The sequence below is a fragment of the Lissotriton vulgaris genome, chromosome 5, assembly GCF_964263255.1.
Source record: "Lissotriton vulgaris chromosome 5, aLisVul1.2, whole genome shotgun sequence".
Taxonomy (NCBI): domain Eukaryota; kingdom Metazoa; phylum Chordata; class Amphibia; order Caudata; family Salamandridae; genus Lissotriton; species Lissotriton vulgaris.
The window spans coordinates 2028701052-2028715417 of record NC_141693.1 but is presented as its reverse complement, the minus strand read 5'-3'; the positions used below and the strand labels follow the sequence as shown (position 1 = coordinate 2028715417).

At 55.5% G+C, this 14366-nt stretch overlaps 1 protein-coding gene across 10 annotated transcripts in view; it reads left to right on the top strand.

Moving 5' to 3' along the window:
* The first annotated feature begins 2033 nt into the window (after nt 1-2033).
* Nucleotides 2034-14366, top strand: part of GOLGA2 (golgin A2) — a 375277-nt gene continuing 362944 nt past the window's right edge. For 8 of the 10 annotated variants that reach the window (XM_086924923.1, XM_086924922.1, XM_086924919.1 and 5 more), the window contains exons 1-2: nt 2063-2205; nt 11598-11723. In XM_086924923.1, coding sequence (XP_086781049.1) covers nt 2158-2205; nt 11598-11723 — 174 coding nt within the window. In that variant the 5' untranslated portion in view covers nt 2063-2157. Of the gene's footprint in view, nt 2206-11597; nt 11724-14366 lie in introns of all 10 variants that reach the window. The other 2 variants (XM_086924918.1, XM_086924916.1) reach the window with 1 other exon arrangement.

Sequence of the window (14366 nt, the reverse complement as noted above, 5' to 3'; positions counted from 1 at the left end):
AGAATGTCAAAAGTTGCACACCAGCAGAGTTGTAATCTAAAGGTTTATTGTAAATGTCATGGTACAGAACCTCATCCACTTCAATCCTCCTCTCCTGCAACCTCCAGTCCACCTGACTCTTAACAGTCTAGATCTTACTCATGCAGACTGGGCCAACCCTATTAGAATATCACGTGCAGCCAGCACCTTACTTTTCTAAAAATAAAAGTACTTTATTTACGATATCCGTCTCTTTCTACGTCATACTCAGAGTCGCAACTAGAGCCAAATTTCGGGGAAGCTAAGAAAAAATTTGTGGGGGGGCTGAACCTTCAATCAGTAGGGAGAGTGGAGCTGCAGGGGCTCTCAGAAGGGGTGAAACAACTGCAAGGCCTAATTAACATTCAAATGGTCTTCTAAAGACCTGTGAAACGTTCGGGTGCGGCTCTGTGTGTGCCCGGGATCTGTCTCCGCCCGGGCTGCCACACACGACGGGGGTGGGGGGACGGGGGCAGGGGGGGCTGAAGCCCGGTGAGTCCAATGGGTGTTCCGCGCCTGGTCATACTTGACCTGTCCGGATCCTTTAACTGCAGGGGAAGGGAGTCTACCTGAAGGGACCCCCAAGGCTCCTCTCCCTGAAGTGTGTGGCTGCCCCAAGGCACCCCTCTCATAAGGTGGTGTGGGGGCACACCCAAGATACCTGTTGAAATGATGCACTGGATTCAATAATGAAGTAAAAGATTCATTAGCTGAGGATCACGGGAGGACACAGCTACCATCTAGTGCCCTTCCTTCAAGTGCTCCATGGGCCACTGTAAGTTAAACACAAACATTCTAGGAATGCTTGCTAGTCAAGCATTCCTGGTAACTAAGCAACACAGCTCCACTCTCCTCTGAAGGGGAGGGGGGGGTCACCGAAGGCACCCCTCTCTGAAGGGGGGGGGGGGCACCCCTCTCTGAAGACCGGGCTCCCCCAAAACGCCCCTTTCTGAAGGTGGTGGCACCCCCAAGGCACCCCTCCCAGAAGGGGGGGCACCGAGGGTCCAATTCACCTGTTGAAATGATGCACTGGATTCAATAATGAAGTAAAAGATTTATTAGCTGAGGATCACGGAAGGACACAGCTACCATCTCGTGCCCTTCCGTAAGTTAAGCACAAACATTTCAGGAATGCTTTCTAGTCAAGCATTCCTGGTAACTAAGCAACATAAGCACTCCCCTCTGAAGGGAGGGGGGTCACCCAAGGCACCCCTCTCTGAAGATGGGGGGTCACACAAGGCTCCCCTCTGAAGGGGGCTCCCCCAATGAACCCCTCTGTGAAGGGGGGGCTACCCTAGGGCATTTGCCATTTATTGCAGTATTATCCTTGTACCTGTGTTTGGTTCTCTTTTGTAACCTGCACACGTCACTTTTCTCTTGTAACACTGTTTGCTCCTCTTACATTTTGTTTGCTTTCAAGTGCCACCATTGCCTACGTAACGTTTGTTCTTGTGCCTGAGTGTCCAGCGTATATCGCAGTATTTTACCTCTAAATGTACTTTGTTTTCTCTTGTAACCTGCACACGTGTCCCCCTTTCCTCCTGTAATTCACCGTTTGCTCCTCTTGTATTTTGTTTGCTCACAATTGTCACTTTTGCCTCATGGAACGTAACGTCTGCTTTCGTAAGGGACTCTGCAGACGGCGAGCCCCCCCCCCCCCCCGGTCCACGCGCTAAATGACAACACAACACACGGGGCCGGGGCCGTGAACGCGGAGCCCGCCCCGCCCGGGACAGGTGACCCGGGGCCTCGGCTCCACTCCCCGGCGCTCCCTGACCCCGTCCACGGTGAGACCGCGCGCACGCGTTATTTCCGCTCCCTGACCCCGTCCACGGTAAGGTAATGCGCATGCGCAGGATCAACTGGCTCCCTGAACACGCCCACAGTAAGGAATTACGCATGCGCAGCATCTCCCACGCGCCCTAAGACTCCGCTCCCACGCTGTCAGCTGGAGGCAGACTCCGCCCACATCCCTAAGCCCCTCCTCTAGTGGCTTGCTCTGTTTCCGGAAAGAGCGTGCAGTCGGCGTGTGCGTTGCGTCGTGCGTGCGCGCGTCGTGGGCTGGTGCTGACGGGCCGCCGGCTGGCTGGCGGCTGCGCGGTGCATGCCGGGAGGGCGGTGACGTGGAGCCGCTCAGACATGGCTGACGGGAGCAGGCAGAGCAAGCTGGCGGCCGCCAAGAAGAAGGTGAGGAGCCGGGGCTGAGAGCTGGGGGTGAGGGGCTGCGGCGAGCCCCGGGGCCCTGGGGAGGAGGGGCCTGTGGCAGAGGAGGAGGAAGCACTGCAAGCCCCTCCCACCAACTGTCTGACAGCCCCCCCCCCACGGGACAGCCTCTGAGGAGGGGACATACATTGAAACCCCCACCACCCCCAGGAGGAGCACACACTGACAGCCCCCCTGAGGAGGAGCAACGCACTGACAGCCCCCCCTGAGGAGGAGCACACACTGACAGCCCCCCCTGAGGAGGAGCACACACTGACAGCCCCCGCACAGCAGGAGCACACACTGACAGCCCCCCTGAGGAGGAGCACACACTGACAGCCCCCCCTGAGGGGGAGCACACACTGACAGCCCCCCCTGAGGAGGAGCACACACTGACAGCCCCCCCTGAGGAGGAGCACACACTGACAGCCCCCCCTGAGGGGGAGCACACACTGACAGCCCCCCCTGAGGGGGAGCACACACTGACAGCCCCCCCTGAGGGGGAGCACACACTAACAGCCCCCCCCTGAGGAGGAGCACACACTGACAGCCCCCCCCACAGCAGGAGCACACACTGACAGCCCCCCTGAAGAGGGTCACACACTGACAGCCCCCCTGAGGAGGAGCACACACTGACAGCCCCCCCTGAGGGGGAGCACAAGCTGACAGCCCCCCTGAGGGGGAGCACAAGCTGACAGCCCCCCCTGAGGGGGAGCACACACTGACAGCCCCCCCTGAGGGGCACACACTGACAGCCCCCCTGAGGGGGAGCACACACTGACAGCCCCCCCTGAGGGGGAGCACACACTGACAGCCCCCCTGAGGGGGAGCACACACTGACAGCCCCCCTGAGGAGGAGCATTGACAGCCCCCCCCACAGCAGGAGCACACACTGACAGCCCCCCCTGAGGAGGAGCACACACTGACAGCCCCCCCTGAAGAGGGTCACACACTGACAGCCCCCCTGAGGAGGAGCAACACACTGACAGCCCCCCTGAGGGGGAGCACACACTGACAGCCCCCCCTGAGGGGGAGCACACACTGACAGCCCCCCTGAGGAGGAGCATTGACAGCCCCCCCCACAGCAGGAGCACACACTGACAGCCCCCCTGACGAGGAGCACACACTGACAGCCCCCCTGACGAGGAGCACACACTGACAGCCCCCCTGACGAGGAGCACACACTGACAGCCCCCCTGACGAGGAGCACACACTGACAGCCCCCCTGAGGAGGGGCACACACTGACCACCCCCTGACGAGGAGCACACACTGACAGCCCCCCTGACGAGGAGCACACACTGACAGCCCCCCTGACGAGGAGCACACACTGACAGCCCCCCCTGACGAGGAGCACACACTGACAGCCCCCCTGACGAGGAGCACACACTGACAGCCCCCCTGACGAGGAGCACACACTGACAGCCCCCCTGACGAGGAGCACACACTGACAGCCCCCCCTGACGAGGAGCACACACTGACAGCCCTCCCTGACGAGGAGCACACACTGACCACCCCCTGACGAGGAGCACACACTAACAGCCCCCCCTGACGAGGAGCACACACTGACCACCCCCTGACGAGGAGCACACACTAACAGCCCCCCCTGACGAGGAGCACACACTGACAGCCCCCCTGACGAGGAGCACACACTGACAGCCCCCACACCCTGACGAGGAGCACACACTGACAGCCCCCACACCCTGACGAGGAGCACACACTGACAGCCCCCACACCCTGACGAGGAGCACACACTGACAGCCGCTCCTCGCTGACGAGGAGCACACACTGACAGCCCCCCCTGACGAGGAGCACACACTGACAGCCCCCCTGACGAGGAGCACACACTGACAGCCCCCACACCCTGACGAGGAGCATACACTGACAGCCCCCCTGACGAGGAGCACACACTGACAGCCCCCCCTGACGAGGAGCACACACTGACAGCCCCCCAGCAGGAAGAGCAGTGTCAGCCGCTCCTGACGACGAGCACATACTGCCAGCCCCCCACTCCCTGACGAGGGGCACACTCTGACACCCCCACACCCTGACGAGGAGCACACACTGACAGCCCCCCCACACCCTGACGAGGGGCACACACTGACAGCCCCCCCACCCCCTGACGAGTGGCACACACTGACAGCCCCCCTGACGAGGAGCACACACTGACAGCCCCCCTGACGAGGAGCACACACTGACAGCCCCCCTGACGAGGAGCACACACTGACAGCCGCTCTGACGAGGAGCACACACTGACAGCCCCCCCTGACGAGGAGCACACACTGACAGCCCCCCAGCAGGAAGAGCAGTGTCAGCCGCTCCTGACGACGAGCACATACTGCCAGCCCCCCACTCCCTGACGAGGGGCACACACTGACACCCCCACACCCTGACGAGGAGCACACACTGACAGCCCCCCCACACCCTGACGAGGGGCACACACTGACAGCCCCCCACCCCCTGACGAGTGGCACACACTGACAGCCCCCCCACCCCCTGACGAGGAGCACACACTGACAGCCCCTCTGACGAGGAGCACACACTGACAGCCCCCCTGACGAGGAGCACACACTGACCGCCGCTCTGACGAGGAGCACACACTGACAGCCCCCCCTGACGAGGAGCACACACTGACAGCCCCCCAGCAGGAAGAGCAGTGTCAGCCGCTCCTGACGACGAGCACATACTGCCAGCCTCCCACATCCCCAGTAGGAGCACACACTGCCAGCCCCCCTGATGAGCACATACCGCCAACCCCCCACCCCCTGACGAGGAGCTACACACTACCAGCCCCCCTGACGAGGAGCACACACTGACAGCACGCCAGTAATAGCACACACTGACAGCCCCCAACAGGAGAGGGCAGTGCCAGCCTCTGAGGAGGGGCACACACTGACAGACCCCCTGACAAAGAGCACACACTGACAGCCCCCCAGCAGGAAAGGGCTTCGCCAGCCTCTGAGGAGGAGCACACACTGACAGCCCCCATCACGAAGGGCAGTGTCCGCCTCTGACAAGGAGCACACACTGACAGCCTCTGACGAGGAGCACACACTCACTGCCCCCCAGAAGGAAAGGGCTCGGTCAGCCCCTGACGAGGAGCACACACAACCCCCACCTCCTGATGAGGAGCACACACTGACAGCCCCAGCACGCACTGACAGCCCCCCCAGCAGGAAAGGGCTCTTTCACCGTCTGATGAGGAACACACACTGACAGTCCCCAAGCAAGAAAGGGCACTGTCAGCTCCTTACGAGGAGCACACACTGACAGAAGGAAGGGCAGTGTCAGCATCTGAGGGTGAGCACACACTGACAGCCCCACAGCAGGAAAGGGCACTCAATCAATCAATCAAAGCATTTGTAAAGCGCACTACTTACCCGTGAGGGTCTTAAGGTGCTGGGGGTTGGGGAATGCTGCTACTACTCGAAAAGCCAGGTCTTGAGGAGTCTTCTGAAGGTCAGTAGGTCTTGGGTCTTCCGTAGGTGGATGGGGAGGGTGTTCCAGGTCTTGGCGGCGGGGTGGGAGAACGATCTGCCGCCGGAGGTCGCTCTTTGGATGCGGAGGACTAGGGCGAGGTCGGCAGAGTAGAGTTGGCGTGTTGAGGTGTAGAAACTGAGTTGTCTGTTGAGGTATGCTGATCCAGTGTTGTGTGCGTGGGTGAGGAGCTTGAAGGTCACTTTTCTGTTGACTGGGAGCCAGTACAGGTCTCTCAGGTTGGGTGTGATGTGGCTGTGGCGGGGATGTCGAGGATCAGGCGTTCTGGATGTTTTGAAGCCGTTTCAGTAGTTTGGCCGAGGCTCCTATGTAGAGGGCGTTTCTGTAGTCCATCCTGCTGCTGACAAGGGCCTGGGTGACCGTTCTTGTTTTGGTGGGGATCCACTTGTAGATCTTGCGGAGCATGCAGAGGGTGTTAAAGCAGGAGGAAGAGACAGTGTTGACCTGCTTAGTCATGGAGAGGGTAGAGTCTAGTATGACCCCTAGGTTGCGTGCGTGGTCGGTGGGTGTTGGAGCTGTTCCCAGAGCGGTCGGCCACCAGGAGTCGTCCCAGGCCGAGCGGGTGGATCCGAGGATGAGGACCTCCGTCTTGTCTGAGTTCAGCTTTAGTCGGCTGTTCCTCATCCATTCGGCGACGGCCTTCATTTCTTTGTGGAGGTTGGTCTTGGCGGTGTGGGGGTCCTTGGTGAGGGAGAGGATCAGATGGGTGTCATCGACGTATGAGATGATGTTGAGGTCGTGCTGTTGGGCGACGTGGGCAAGCAGTGCTATGTAGATGCTAAACAGTGTTGGGATGAGCCCTGGAGTACGCCGCAGATGATCTCAGTGGCTTCGGAGCGGAAGGGGGGAGGCGGACGCTCTGTGTTCTGCCGGAGAGGAGATGATCCAGTACAGGGCCTTCTCTTGGTTCCCGGCGTCGTGGAGGCGTGTTTGTAGTGTGCTGTGGCAGACCGTGTCGAAGGCAGCTGACAGGTCCAGGAGGATGAGGGCCGCAGTTTCTCCGTTGTCTAGCAGGGTCCTGATATCATCGGTGGCAGCGATGAAGGCAGTTTCGGTGCTGTGGTTGCTGCGGAACCTGGACTGGGACTGGTCCAGGATGCTGTTCTCCTCGATTGTAGCGGGTGAGTTGTTTGTTGACGGTCTTCTCAATGACCTTCGCTGGGAACGGGAGCAGGGAGATAAACCGGAAGTTCTTGGGGTCCGCCTTGGGTTTCTTGAGTAAGGCGTTGATCTCAGCGTGTTTCCAGCTCTCCGGAAGGTTGCTGTCTCGAAGGAGACGTACATGGCCTTCCGGAGATGGGGTGCGATGCGGTGCCGGCTTTGTTGAAGATTCGATGTCGGCATGGGTCTGACGGAGATCCGGATGTTGGTCCAGGAGAGCAGGCGGTTGGTGTGAGTGGTGGTCGTGGGGGTGGGGGTCTCAGTGGTTGTCGGAGCGGTCGTGGTGTTGAAGCTGTCATGGATGTCTGCGATCTTGCGATGGAAGAAGGTGGCCAGCGTGTCGCACAGGTCTTGTGAGGGTGGGATGTCATTGGGGTTGGAGAGTTCCATCGCGATGTTGAAGAACTCTTTGCTGTTGTGTGCGTTGTTGTCTAGGCGGTCTTTGAAGGAGGCCCTTTTGGCAGATCTGGTGAGATGATGGTGTCTGCGGGTGGCGTTTTTGTGGGCTGCGTGGCTATCCGATGTTCGTTTGCGGAGCCAGTTTTTCTCCAGCTTTCAGCAAGTTTGCTTGGAGGCCTGGAGGTCTTCAGTGAACCAGCTGGCTTTCTTGCTGGTGTTACTGTTGGAGTGTTTCTTGAGCGGGGCGAGGATGTTGGTGCAGTCTTCGATCCACTGTCTGAGGTTGCGGGCGGCCGTGTCGGGGTCGGTGGGCTCGGCGGGTGTGCTCTCGGTGAGGGTGGTGGTTAGCTGGTCTTCGGTGACTTTGCTCCAGCAGCAGCGAGGCATCTGCGCGGTGGTGGGTGGTGGGTTTCCGGAAGGTGAAGTGGATGCAGCGGTTGTGGGTCCAGTGGAGTTTGGTGGTGTGGTTGAAGAAGATGTGGGGGCTTGAGGAGAAGATGGGGTCAAGCGTGTGGCCGGCGGAGTGGGTGGGTGTTGTGACGAGTAGTCTGAGGCAGAGGTTGTTGATTAGGGTGGTGGAGTTGGTGGTGGTGTTGTTCTCGAGGTGGAAGTTCAGGTGCCCGAGGAGGATGAGGTCCGTGGAGGCGCGGGCGTGTGTGCTGACGAAGTAGGCAATGGAGTAGAGGTGGGCAGAATTTGCGTAATCGTGTTACGCAAATCTCAGTGAAACAGTAAAAAAATCTCTGCGAACACGCAGAAATTCTGCGAACACGCGGAATTGCTTGTCAGCGATTCTTTTTCACTGTTCGCGATCGCTGTTTGCGTGCTCGGGGGGAAATGTCTTGCAAACACTTATTTTGAGAACGCGAACAAGCAAAAAATTTCGCGAAGTCGTGGAATGCAGAATTTTGGTCAATTTCGCGTTCTCCGCGGAGCCCGAAATTACCAAAATTCCACGAACGGAATTTGTCGCCCAGGCCTACAATGGAGTCGCTGAACTGTGGTCTGGGTACGGGGGGGGGGGTCCGTAGACGAGGGTTCCTCTGAGGGTGGTGTTGGGGTTGGTGTGGATCTGGAAGTTCAGGTGTTCAGCGGTGCTGAGTGTATCGCCTGTGTTGGTTGAGACTCTGAGCATATTCCTGTGAATGATGGCGATTCCTACTCCGTTGGTGCGGTCCCTACGGCTGATCTTGTAGCCGTCCTTGATGGCTATGGCGATGTCGGGTGCCAAGAAGGGGTTCAGCCAGGTCTCCGTCAGGAAAGCGACGTCTGGGGAGTTTGAGTCGAGAAGGTCCAGAAGGTCCCAGAGTTCTACAGCGTGTTTGCGGGCGGAGCGGGTGTTGAGAAGGATGCATCTGAAGTAGTTGGATTCTATCCTGGTGAGTGGGTTGGCGGGTCGTATGCTGGTGAAGCTGCAGTTTTGGCAGGAGAAGGCTCCTTGGATGCGCTTTGGGCGGCCAGGCAGCATGCGTGTTCTTGTCCGGTGTGGAGGGTATTGGCGTCGTAGCGGCTTTGGGAAACGCGGGGGTCAGGGGTTCTGGCTCTGGGCGCGGACAGGTGCAGACAGGCTTGCCTTTGGCGCTCCAGCGGCCGCCATAAGAAGGGGAGGTGGGAGGGGGGAGCAGCTGGGAGATGGGAGCGGCGAATGGGAGAGCAGGGGGGCGGGGTCGCAGGGCACACAGCGGCGGGAAACGGGAGAGATGAACGCCGAGGGATACAGAAGAGAAAATGGGCAGACATTCAAAGGGCACAGTAATGGCACATGTGGGAAGGGGGAAACAAGGACAAGAGACAAAACAGTCAACTTACAACAAATTACAAAAAGATACCAAAAACACAAGCAAGAGCAAAGGAGGGCTTTGAACCCCTGACAGCAGCAGCGACAGCTTGGTTAAGGCACAGGCACAGGCACACAGGCGGTGCTCTGCGACCTACCAAGGGTCAGGAGGCACTGTCAGCCTTTGAGGAGGAGCACACACTGACTACCCCCCAGCAGGCAAGGGCAGTGTCAGCCTCTCTGGCGAGGAGCACACGACAGTGTCAGCATCTGAGGAGGAGCACACACTGACAGCCCCCCCCCCCCCCCCCAGCAGGAAGGACAGTGTCAGCATCTGAGGAGGAGCACACACTGACAGCCCCCAGCAGGCAAGGGCAGTATCAGCATCTGAGGAGCACACACTGACAGCCCCCTCTGACCAGGAGCACACACTGACACCCCCCCACCCCCTGACAAGGAGCACACCCTGACAGCCCCCCAGCAGGAAGGGCATTGTTGTCAGCATCTGAGGAGTAGCACACACTGACAGCCCCCCAGCAGGCAAGGGCACTGTCAGCCTCTGGGGAGGAGCACACACTGACAGCCCTCCAGCAGGAGCACACACTGACAGCCCCCTAGCAGGAAGGACAGTGTTGGCATCTGAGGAGGAGCACACACTGACAGCCCCCCAGCAGGCAGGACAGTGTCAGCATCTGAGGAGGAGCACACACTGACAGCCCTCCAGCAGGAGCACACACTGACAGCCCTCCAGCAGGAATGACAGTGCCAGCATCTGAGGAGGAGCACACACTGACAGGCCTCCAGCAGGAGCACAGACTGACAGCCCCCCAGCAGGAAGGACAGTGTCAGCATCTGAGGAGGAGCACACACTGACAGCCCCCCCCCCCCCCCCCCCCCCCCCAGCAGGAAGGACAGTGTCAGCATCTGAGGAGGAGCACACACTGACAGCCCTCCAGCAGGAGCACACACTGACAGCCCCCCAGCAGGAAGGACAGTGCCAGCATCTGAGGAGGAGCACACACTGACAGCCCCCCCTGAGGAGGAGCACACACTGACAGCCCCCCCCCCCCAGCAGGAAGGACAGTGTCAGCATCTGAGGAGGAGCACACACTGACAGCCCCCCCTGATGAGGAGCACACACTGACAGCCCCCCCACAGCAGGAGCACACACTGACAGCCCCCCCACAGCAGGAAGGACAGTGTCAGCATCTGAGGAGCACACACTGACATCCTCCAGCCAGGAGCCCCCGTGAGGAAGTGACCTATACAGCACCCTGTCTGCCCATGCTGAGCACGCCCCAACCAGGAACCAGGATGACAAAAAACACTGTCACCCCCTCCAAGAACCGACTGACTGAAGTTCCCTCAACCAGCAGATACACAGTACCAGCGCTGCAAATACATCATCAGTACCCGATAACATATTGACAGTCCCCACTAACAAAACATAGTCATCACTGACGGACATACTGACGGACGCCCCCTCCACCAACAGACACACTACCAGTGCCAGCTCTGCATCATCAGTACCCTCTTCAAATACTGACAGCCCCAGCCAACAAAATACACTGCCCCCCCTCCACATACCGACTGACTGAGGCCCCCTCCACCACCAGATTCACAATCGGCACCAGCCCTGCAACTACATCATCAGTACCCCCTACACATGCTGACAGCCCCCCCAACATAACACTGTCACCACCCTCCCCACATACTGACTGATGCCACCTCCACCAACAGACACAGAGTCAGTGCCACCTCTACACCTACAAAAACAGTACCCATTCCACACACTGGCAGACCCCAACCAGGAAACAGGCTGACAGCCCCTTGCCAACAAAAACACACTACCACCACTTCCACATACTGACAGATGCCCCTCCACCAACAGACACACAAGCTAGTACCAGTTCTACATTATCAGAACCCCCTGCACATACTGACAGCCCCCCACCAGGAATCACGCTGACAGGTCCCCTGCCAATAGAACATACTGTCACACCCCCCCGCATACTGACTGATTCCTCTTTACCAACAGAAACACAGCCAGTGCCAGCTCTGCATCATCAATACCCCCTTCCCGTACCTACAGCCCCCATCAGATAACAAGGACAGTCCCCACCAACAAAACACACTGTCACCACCCCCTCCACCAACAGACACACAGCCAGTACCAGCCCTGCAGCTAGTTAATCAGTACCCCTTGCACATACTGACAGCCCGCCCAACCAGGAAACATGCAGACAGCCCCCGCCAACAAAACACAGTCGCCCCTCACATTCAGACTGATGCCCCTCCATCAACAGAAACACAGCCAGTGCCAGCTCTACATCATCAGTATCCCGCGTACATACTAACAGCCCCCCCAACCAGGCAACATGCTGACAGCCCCGCCAACTAAACACTATCACAAAAGCACACCTTGAAATGCACACACTTACATGCTCATAAAAAGGAAAAAGTACTGGATTGGGCATGAGGAATGCTCTTTACTTGGAGACCATGTTTATTTGATTTATTCTGTTTTAATGGCTTTGTCCACAGCTGAAGGAATACCAACAGAAAAGCACCCCTGTAGCACCTTCTGGGGCAAAGAAGAAAAGGAAAACAAAAGATGGAAGCCCTCGACCTGAGACTCCCAACAGTGACAGCCGCCATTCTCAAGATCCTGTGAGTGTTTATCTACACTATTATGTCTTCTCTGCTTCCCATTCACCTCTGGGACAGCAAGTTTAACAAGTGTGTGTTTGGAAAAATACAGCAGAGTTAGATGCTGTGCTTCCTGAATTGTGATTTCCTTTATAAGTGAAAGGAACAATTTGATTTCATGAACTTGTATTCTTCCTTCACAACCGAGCAGATAGAACATCTCTTTGGAATGCTCTTCTCTAGAGATTTTAAGCCAGCACTAGCCACCTCATATAGTTCACATATTCAGCACAATATGAACAGATATATCCCTGATGTACTTGCCATGATATGCTGCAGTCCTGTTTATCTGACAAAGGAATTTTTGGAGTCACTTCATAAGAAAATGGTTTTCCCCGTCAAGATTTCTCCGATTTAATGCTTCCATCGAAAAAGGCTGAATCTCTGATGTTATCAGCTGCCACTTGAATAACCAGTAGGCCTGATCGTGCTACTAGAAGATTTAAGCGTGAATTGGCAGTAAATGAGGTAGGATTTCCTCAAAGCACATGTGCAAACTACGTAACGCACTTTGCGAAGGAGACAAATTGATTTACAAATGCACATAACTTATGTTCAGAGCTCATTTTAAAGGCTGTAACAAGTGTCTAATAAAAAACATGGAATAAATACGTGTAGGGAAATGTGTGTGATAAGAGGAAGGAAACAGTATGATTGTTGAACAAATTATATACCTACTGAATATTCCTGTCCCTCAACTCTCTCGGTTATTGGTGGAAATGTAACCCTCTTGAGAGGAAACATCAATATCTCCCTGTTTTTTTCTTCTATGATAAAAAGAATTATCTTCTGTTTTAGGCGCACTTGCTCTTTGGTTCCGATACACGTACAAGGTCACTTTCTTAAATTGCAGTATAAACAAACATTCATCAGGATTGTATAGTTCACTTTGGTACAAATGAATCTATGCGCTCGCCACTACCTCAAACACAACAAATGCCCTGTTAATTTCCAACAGTTTTTAAAGGTGATGAGGATTGTTTCCATTTCCTCACATAGCTTAAGAATTCAATAAGTGTGACAAAAATATAAGCTCTATACCCCTTTAAGGTTACTTATTAGCCAGTACTTTAAAATGTTCAGCTTATTTTCTACATGCAACGGAATAATATTTCTGTAGATTCAGCTTTGACTTCCTATTGCGCTTTCGAATGAAAAGAATCTCCAACATTTTCAGACAATCGCTTAACAAGGTCCTAGCTGCAGCAGCATATTATCTCAATTTCCTAGCAAGGATGCTCTGGACCACTTTGACACTTAGACTTGATATCTTCAAAATACCTGCTACTAATTTCAAACATCGTGTTCTATGGATTCATCAAAGTGTAGTTTCCGAATCTGCATTCAGGCGCTAATGCCTATTACATTCTCCAAGGCCGAATAGCCTTTCACAAGTCGCTCCAACCTTCTGAGTGTACCTCCAGTCTTTCCTTCCCCGGAATGAGCAAATCCCTTGAGTTAAGAGTGCAGAGCTTGGGTGCTTGAGCTCAGAAAGGTGAGTCTGTTCCACTGATACCTTTTACTAGACTACATCTGTATATTAGCTGCCATTAGTTTCATGAAGCCTTGGCTCCATGTCCAGTTGGAGCTGTGGCCCTAAGCTCGGCCTCATTTTGAAAGTGGTATTTGGGACCTTGTCTCTGGTAACAGTGATATGAGTGGTGGATTTCATTGTTGTTCCTCATTTTATATGCAGCGTTTAGCCAGCATGTAATAATGTGCTTTCATTGAATGGACATCTACTTTAATGAAGGGCATCCCGGTGCCTTACTGAGTTTTGGGTGTCTAACCCACATCCCCACACAGTGTAAGCTTTTGACTTCTACGGGTCACTGTCGTGAGAGTTGAGTGCTCTAGTAGTGTGATTGTTATTCACTCTCCGGTCCAGCAGTAAACTGGCCCATTGATTCCAGAGGTAAATGACCTCAGTTGATAAAATTGGAGCCCAGTAACCCTCTGGGACTCCCATACCTTCTCTTATTCCAGTCAATAAAGTATTGTCATATTTGACTGTGAACGTATGTAGTATTTCTCCTATTGTAGATCTGTTTGGAATTTTTCTGTAGCTTCATAAGATTCCAGCACCCTAACTGTGTATCCCTCAGCGGCGGAAGGAGATTCATATCTCCTCTTCTCCCTGCATTTGCTCTTCTGAACTGTATCAAGGTGAGGCGACTGACAAAGAGCCTCCTGTAGCCGTTTAAACTGAACACTAAGGGCTTGATCTAGATCGGGGCGGACGGGTTACTCCGTCACAACGGTGAAAGATATCCCGTCCGCCGAGATATAAATCCGATAGGATACAATGGGATTTATATTACGGCTGTCACCGTTGTGACAGGGTAGCCCGTTCGCCTAGATCTAAATTAGGCCCGAAGACGGTTTAAATGGCCCATTGACACCTTGGAACCCAACCATGGCTGTAACTCCTGCTTTTGTTAGGATGGTGGTAAGATGGCTATATTTGAGAGTTTCTCCAAGATGTGTCATTGACGCTCAAACCCTCTGAGTAGTCCACCCTTGCATCAATCACCACAGAGCAATGAAGGCAGATTGTAGCCCTATTGTAGTCAACTTAAAACATTGTTGCTACCTGCCTGCCAC